Source organism: Olea europaea, chromosome 16, assembly GCF_002742605.1.
Source record: "Olea europaea var. sylvestris chromosome 16, O_europaea_v1, whole genome shotgun sequence".
NCBI classification, from domain to species: Eukaryota; Viridiplantae; Streptophyta; class Magnoliopsida; order Lamiales; family Oleaceae; genus Olea; species Olea europaea.
In genome coordinates, this window is record NC_036252.1 from 13,552,846 (window position 1) to 13,561,119 (window position 8,274).

Genomic DNA, 8,274 nt, shown 5'->3' on the forward strand with positions numbered 1-8,274 from the left:
AAATACTAACACACAAACCCATCTTAAAGTGTGAGATCACTTCAATGCGTACTTTGTGATTCCTGGAAAATGTGTATTCATAAAGTACTCTTCCCATTGAATGCAGCTTGGATCAAAATTAAACATCTCGCTTCCTTTAATTGTTGTTCGTAGATTTTCAGTTGTAGTATCATCAAAACTGCAAATAAAATGGAATAATAAAATCGTCTTCAGAAAGTTGCACCACAAAATGCTATATTTAAGATCAATGATGAGCTCAAGATGTTAATGGAAACAAGAAAAATGTAATTTCCTCCAAATTGATTTCTTAAAATTTGTCAATCCACTAGTTGCTCAAAGTTTAATACTTGTTTTGTAATAATTACTTCTAGTTTCTATCACATTTCAAAATCTGAGCAACCAAGTGTTGATTAACTTATATAGAAAGAGATTACCAAAAAAAGAACGTAGATACGTACGTTCCGTGAAAGAACAAGAACGGTTTGTAGATTTCTGCTAAACGAATCGAATAATCGATTCTTCGTCTTGCATTGGCATGTAAGTTTCCGAATTGGTTGCAAAGTATCATGTTCACCAACTTTAACATCTATGAGGCATCGGAAAAAAATACATAGTTATATACGGCATTATTATAATAACCTATGTGTTGAAACATAATTTAAACGAGTACCACCGCTTAAAACTTCAAGTGACATCCATTCTTGAATGAAAAACAAGAAAGTAATATATTGGTAACAAAAAAATAAAAAATAATAATAATTCCAGAGTAATCTAAACTTGTTATGAGGACACAAAAATAAATTCACCCAAAAGGTAATGGAAGCCCGCAATTGTTTCCTAAACTAGGAGCATCTTTATTGCATCCTTTGAATTACTATCCTGACGATACATAAGTTGAGAGACTTTAAATTTAATGACATTCATGTATCATGAATAGACATCAAACTCCAATGTTACTTCAATAAAAGTATTTTAAAGAGATTCTCAATTTTTAAAGAGCATATTCTATTAGTTGAAGAGCATCTATAAACTTAGTGAGTTAAAATTTTAAAATACTCGAACAAACTCTTTATATTTAACATTTAATTTTACTACTCTCAAAAAATATTTATTATTTTTCTCTATCTTTTATATTAACTAGCTTTTTTAGATTATTTTATTATTTTTCTACATTAAAAATTAAAACACTTTGAATACATTTAATTATAAAAAATGAGTTCAGAGAGTGCGTTTGGAAATTGAAACTTAATTTAAAGAGTTTCTTCGAGCATGATTTTAAGGTTGACTTTTTAAAATAGAGAGCATACATATTTAAAAACATTGTTAGAGATACTCCAAATTCCATCAACTAATTAATGATATCTTGGTGTCTTTGTTTTCTTAGAATAAAATAATTTGCATTGAAATCTACATAGAAAAAAATATATAATCTAAATAGTAAGCCTCTGTCTGAATGCCATTATCAAAAATTTCATTTTTTCTAAAATTCATTTTTAATCATACATTCTCTCAATAAAATAATTTTGCACATTTCTCAAAAAAATTCTTTACTTTTTGACCACATGTCTTTCAAAAAATCACTATTAAAAAATTTATTTTACCCTTGTAATGGGGCTAACAAGGGCCTAAATGAAAATTTTGGTAAGTCAACAATTCAAACAGAACTTTTGATTTTATACAAAATTCTAGACAATGTTTGTTTTTTCTTTGTTATGTTAGCTTGAGTCTCTAAATTAAAGATAATTTAAACTAATGAAGAGCTTATTGAAGATTATCTTTGTGGGGAAAAAAATCTAATTTTTTCATTAAATTTCTCATTGAATTAAATTAATTTTCAACAATTTGCCCCCACTCTCTAAAAACTCATTGTTTTTCTAAATTCATTTTCCACTATATATTCTTCATTAAAATGATGTTGCACGTAAACCTAAAATTTTTCGCCATTTTTAATCACACATTCTCAAAAAATAAAAATAAAAAAACCAAATAGGTAATTAGTGATGAAAAAATCTGGCATTTAATTTTTTAATTATGACAGTGAAAAATCAGTGACAATTATAGTGACGGATTCCATGAGCTAACTTCAAGATTTAAAATTAATTTCCAAATTATTTATACTTAAATAAATTAAATTGAAAAATTATGTCTAATATTTTTTTTGAGAATTTAAATTTTTATTTTTTATAATAAAATTGTAGCCGGGTTTTCCGAGTATCTATGGCTTAGAAAAGCTCATGCGGACAAAACCATCTTCCCATAATACGTCGTAGCTTGTCAATGTATAAATCACAGGATCTAACTATGCATAGTTATTTTGCTAAAGAAGAATTACTAAAATGACTTCCCTATTTTAGGGTTAGTTAGAGTGAATTTGTTCTCTAATAACTATCCTAATATATATGTATATAGCAAATAATTATCCACATGATTACAATTAATTTCTCATTGCTTTAGGTAGTATACTACTCAAACGTAAAATCCAAGTAATATCGAAATTGGATTTTAGTAGAAAAGATTAAAAAAAACTCACCTGTACAAATGGCAAGTAACGGATTGCAATATATCTGTGAAAGCTAGCCATAGTTTCCAATACTTTGCCTTTCTTGACTTTGATAGGCTTCCCGCCCGTGTCAAGCAATGGATTCTTAGTTAAATAATAATACATAAGCCACCTCATATCTTCATATTTTAGTGGATTTCTTAGAGATGAACCAATATGATAAATTAACCTGTGAGATGGTTGATTTGTATGCATAGCCATTGCTACAAGCATGGAATTCACCACCATATCACCAGGTATCTGCAAAATTTCAAAATACAAATGAGCAACACCAAGAAAAATCAATAATAATTTATGAAAAGAAAGAAAACAGGAAGATTGGTTATGCATATATATATATATGCTATTAGCTTACCATGTCAAGTGATGAGTTGGGATGACCAACGAAGAAATTTAGTTTTCCTTTGCCATAAGCAACGAAGATGCTGTCAAGAGTTCTGTACTTGGCAATTCGTGAATCAATTTTATAAATTTTCTTAAGCAATGAAGTGAGGAATTTGAAAATATATAATAGTTAATATCATGCCATTTAGCTTTAGATTTGCAAACAGAAAGAAGGAAAGTTGCCAACATCCTACCTTAAACCCTCTGTCCAACCAGAGAAGGGCTCTTTATAAGTACTTGTTATAATTGTTGGGCGCACAATAAGGAGCTTAACATTATCCTCCAACTTCTCCAAAAGCATTTCCCCAATAGCCTTTGTAAACACATACGTGTTTGCCCACCCATGCAACTTTGCTCTGGTAAATATAAATTTGTAATTTTTTTCGTTGCTTGTAAGTTGCTCGGAAATGCAGAATAGAAAAAGTAATAAATTTCTCAGCGCTTGAAAAAATCATATATTTGGTCACTCAACAATTGGTCCCTCAAAATTTCCCTTCACACTGATCAACATAAATGGAAATTTTTGGAACATATAATTAAGTGTTCTTAATCAACCTGTCAATGCCCAAATTTCTCATAGCTGATGCAATTTCTAATTCTGTTGCATTTTGAGCTTCAAACCCTCTTAGTCTTTCTTCGACTATCCTTTTTTCGGTGTCGATGTCTAAATAGGAGATTCTAGCTCCATCAAGTGTCTCGCCCCTATGAAATGGCTTTTCTGGTATGAGCCCTACACTCGAGCCTTGTACGTAAGCTGTGAAAAACGAAGAAATGTCCAGAAGAGAGAGTTTTATGTACATTTTTCTGTATCATTAAGTTCCAAACGAGAGGGAAGATTAAGACTTTCTGCTAGTTACCCGTGGATACATGGACAAACATCTCTATTTTTGAACAGTTCGTGGCAAACTTTTGGACGTGCATGGCTCCTAAAGCATTGATCCCCATTGCAACATCATATCTATGAAAACACCAAGAAATACAGATTATTTATTTTTATCCACTAATATTATAGCCATAAATGTAGAGTTAAATGCTCTACAATTTAAAAGGTCACATGCATTATCAAAAGTTTTAACAAAATTAGGAATTCGTATGCTTTTCAACCATATATTTGATGGGAGCAACAATTTACATCCACATTGTTATATATCTATCCACTTTTTTTAAAAAATTATATTATATCTTTAACCTTATGTAAATTGACTTAAATAAAAATATATCACTTTAAAGGCAACAACTAATATTTATTTTCATTAAATTCTTTTAATATTCATAAACTATCATCTTCAACTAAAGCCCAAACAATAATGAAAGAGATATCATTAGAGCAAATGCATATAAACATAGCTATATCAAGAAGAATTTGAAAAGGTAAGGATATATTGTTGTGGATTTGATGAATTTAATATAAGAAGAATTATTGATTTCTATTTGATAGAATTTATCTCATGTCAATAAAAAAATTTCACTATTAACATGATAAGAGAATTTTAGTTATAGTTTTTGTTGACATTTTTTTTTTTTTTTGTAGTGTTCATGATCCATAGATTTCGGGTCCTCTCGGGTCTACATAAACCTTTTGTCTTGCACACTTGGACAAATCGTAAGTCATCGGTGGTCTTCTTCGAAGTGAAGGAAGGCAACTGTATACACTCCAACAAGAAGTCAGTCAACGTATTAGTGAAGGGGTGTGGGACGTGCTAGAGATGTAAGTAACTAAGTATAAAGTGGGCGGATCTGGAAGGGTATGAAGTAAATATATTGAGGGCGAACTTATAGATTTGAGAGTCTAAAATTGCATTACCTTCAAATGGCACAATATTTAAGCTTTTATAATAGTAGATGAGAAATTATAACCATTGGATAGAGTGACGTGTGGCCTTATCTTGATTGCTAAGGCATTTTCCTAGATATCACTCCGTCATTTTTAGACTCACAGTATGTGAAGAGACAATTTCCATCAATTGAAGGGTCGGCCCTCCAAGGTACCTTGGAAGAAGTGATGCATCACATCGTTATGGTTCACCTCGACCAAGTGGGATGCTGATGTGGAGTGTAGGTCGATTAACATGTTGACTTGTTTTCAAAAGTTACTCACTCTTACCAAAAAAAAAAATCAAATTAGAACAAGCCATGTGGGCTCGTGGAAGATTGTTCAAATGATGCTTATGAGGTCGTCAAGTAAAAATTTCTAGAAATGATAAATGCAAATTTATGTTTGAAAAACATCCTTATGTTAAATTCTATGCACGTTATTTAATAGTTTTCTTTTGTGTTCAAGCATTTGATGTTCTATGTTAAATTTAAATTTATGAGTTGACATCTTAGTGTTTCAAGATTTTATTTAATTTGAAATTTTCACTTAAATTGCTGATTTATCATTATCAAATTATCAAACAAAAAATTTTAAAAAGAAAAAATGAATTTCCTCTTAAATTAGATAAAGTAGATTATTTATTTATTTTTTTGGTAACAACTCCAGTCTATTTTTATAAAATAAAAATGAAATAGATTTTGGAGCGTTACAATTAAGGTTCTCTCATTACAATTTCATTCCAAATTATTATTGGAATTATCTTATCTTTTCCTGATTTTCTTGAATCCAAAGCAATAATGGCTAATCTGTTGGGATTATCAAAACAAGTAAAGAAATAGTGCATAATATTGCAATGATTACGAAGGAATTATGATGGGATACATATATAAAAATATAGTGGATGTGTAAATATATAAAAACAACATGGATAGATATATGAAAGGATTGAATGAATTACGATGGAATAAACATATAAAAATCATGTTGACATATAATATTTAAATGAATGAATTTAATAAGGATAATATTTAAATGTGGTGTGGATGAAAATAATATTTTTTTTAAAAAAAATTTAAAAGTTTAATAGATTTAAAGTGTGATAGATATTTAAGAATGGTAGAGGTAAATAGTGGCTATTTTAATGGATGGAATAGTGTTTTTTTGAAAAATGTGTAGTTAAAAAAGAATGAAATTTTTTTTATTTGTGTGTAATATTATTTTATAGAAGATTATATGATTGAAAATAAGATAGAGAAAAAGAATGAGATGAGAATGGGGGCCAAACAACTTCTCAAATAAATGCTAGTCCGTATTAAAAGATGAGGCTTGAGTGTACGTTTCATCAAATTTAGTTGTTGCGGCTGAGTTAACAATAATATCTACTTCTTGCCACATCTCATCTCTCAATTTTGAGTCATAGATACCTAAGTTCTCATAAGAAAAATCACCGCAAACCGGAATAACTTTTGATAGTAGAAAAGGAATTAAGTCTGCACCGTATTTCTCATCAAGAACTCGAAACAATTCAGTGTTGAGCACCTGAAACATATATGAGTCAAATAAGAAGATAAACAGTATTTTATTTTTATTTTTTCAATAGACAGGAAAATTTTATGAATTTGATCATGATAAAAAAATGATTAATTTAATTGAAATCGTAGTTCGACTACACATTTGTAATTGAAAATGAAATTACCGTAGGCTTTTAGCGGAGGTGGAATGTTGCAAGTCACTTATATGAACATAACGTAAAGAAAATATGCAAAAGAAATATATATTTAATTTTCAACTAATAAGCATTCTGATCCTAATTTTTTTTTCCAGTATACACTTCACTTGTATACCTCTTCACGTAAGCGTTGTTCAGCAGATCTCTTATCCACTGCTCTAATTAGAAGAAACAATTTTTTGATTTCGGGTTGAACTCTAAGTATTTTCTCCAAGAAAACTGCATGCAATTAGAAAAGAAAAAATATATTATTAGAATGTTGTATCCATCTGATCAAGTGATTGGAGGGAGAGAGAGAGAACTTTTTGCTAAAAATCCTGTGGCTCCAGTAATGAGAATTGTCTTCCCCTCAAAATATTGAAGAATTTTACTCTCTTCCATTGTAAGAGAACGCAAAAGAACTATAACAACTCGATTTTAATCAGTAGTGCAACGCATAACATTGTTCAGATGGTATATATAGGCATGTAGATACTTTTTTACTCTCTTCCATTGTAAGAGAACGCAAAAGAACTATAGCAACTCGATTTTAATCAGTAGTGCAACGCATAACATTGTTCAGATGGTATATATAGGCTTTACTTTTTGTCCTCCCCAACAATATGCCATTGGGTCAAGTATCACTTTCTTTGTAGCAGTATTATTTGTGGTGTGCAGAATAACGATGGTTGTGTTAGATTGACCATCATTGTAAAATTCATTACATTTACGGTATGTATCTTTATGCATACTTTGTTAAGTGATCCTCTAAAATATGGTAAAAAGAATTCACGTATAAACTATTATTATAAAACCTGATTTTTATTTTAGTTCGTGTGGTACGAAGCTAAGGAATTTCATGTTTAACAATTAGAATATGTTTGATTATCAATATTTTTCATGAAAATGTATTTTTTTTCCATCCAAATTCCTACTTTTGTACTGTTAAACTAACATTTTTTTCATGAAAAATATTTTCGTATTTTTTATCACGTGATCATATTTTTTTCAAATCAAGAAAAATATTTTCTTTAATGGGAGTAAGATTATATTATCCAGGGAATTCGCTCTCTCTTTCTCTCTCTCATCTACAACTCTCCCTCATCTACCCAATAATAAAAATCGGACAAGCATAATCTTTTTAGGTTGAAAATTAAATTAATCAAACACATTTAATTGACCATTTTCATGTAAATAAGTTTGAGGCAATTGAATTATTTAGAATTTATTTTTTTTCATTCATATTTCATTCTTGCAATCAAACGCACTCTTATTTTTCATTATTTATGGAAAGATTAACAGAGAAACCCTAGGTGGAGATACAAGGCTAATAGCCTACGAATTTCATTTCAATAAAATAATAATAATAATAATAATAATAATAATAATAATAATAATAATAATAATCCAATTTGAACGTCCCGAAGGACTCATTTCCCTTTTTTGGACTATACTTCTCTCATCATCGTTAGCCTTCCTTTTGTTATCCTTTGAGTAGCTCTGTTAATCATTTGTTCATCTAATCACTACCGAAATTGAAATCGTGTTTAAAAATTGAGATTTAAAATTTATTGAGCCCAAATGCTTCCAGAAATAGTAGTCTAATTCAGATATCATCCGAATGCTACCTAATGTGGTTTATGCAAAGATCAACTTCGGATTACATATCCATTCAGAAATTAACTGTTTGATGATTTATAATGCAATATCGATTCTGATACTTGTCCAAAAGTATTAGAATTTTACTATAATAAGATAAATATTTCGATTGTTACTGAGTAAATAATTGAGTTCTATTTATTCTAT

General features: G+C 29.4%; 1 protein-coding gene across 2 annotated transcripts; it reads right to left on the reverse strand.

Annotated features, from left to right (window-relative positions):
• Nucleotides 1-6: 6 nt before the first annotated feature.
• On the reverse strand, nt 7-7,025 carry LOC111412183 (probable fatty acyl-CoA reductase 4). Of its 2 annotated transcripts, XM_023042981.1 has the most exons (10): nt 6,792-7,025; nt 6,605-6,708; nt 6,097-6,299; nt 3,802-3,902; nt 3,500-3,698; nt 3,139-3,300; nt 2,916-2,997; nt 2,531-2,800; nt 459-586; nt 7-178 (listed from the first exon to the last, which is right to left on the reverse strand). In XM_023042981.1, the coding sequence occupies exons 1-10, from the start codon at nt 6,868-6,870 to the stop codon at nt 37-39; spliced, it is 1,470 nt and encodes a 489-aa protein (XP_022898749.1). In that variant the 5' UTR covers nt 6,871-7,025; the 3' UTR covers nt 7-36. The 2 variants fall into 2 exon arrangements, with proteins under 2 accessions (XP_022898749.1, XP_022898750.1); XM_023042982.1 differs by lacking the exon at nt 7-178 and having other exon boundaries at nt 494-700; nt 6,792-7,024.
• Nucleotides 7,026-8,274: the final 1,249 nt, after the last annotated feature.

Coding starts and splice junctions, on each gene's coding strand:
- LOC111412183 (XM_023042981.1), bottom strand. CDS start 6,870: ATGGAAGAGAGTAAAATTCTTCAATATTTTGAGGGGAAGACAATTCTC. Junction 6,709..6,791: donor CACAGGATTTTTAGCAAAAA/GTTCTCTCTCTC, acceptor AATTGCATGCAG/TTTTCTTGGAGAAAATACTT. Junction 179..458: donor TTCTTGTTCTTTCACGGAAC/GTACGTATCTAC, acceptor TTTTATTTGCAG/TTTTGATGATACTACAACTG.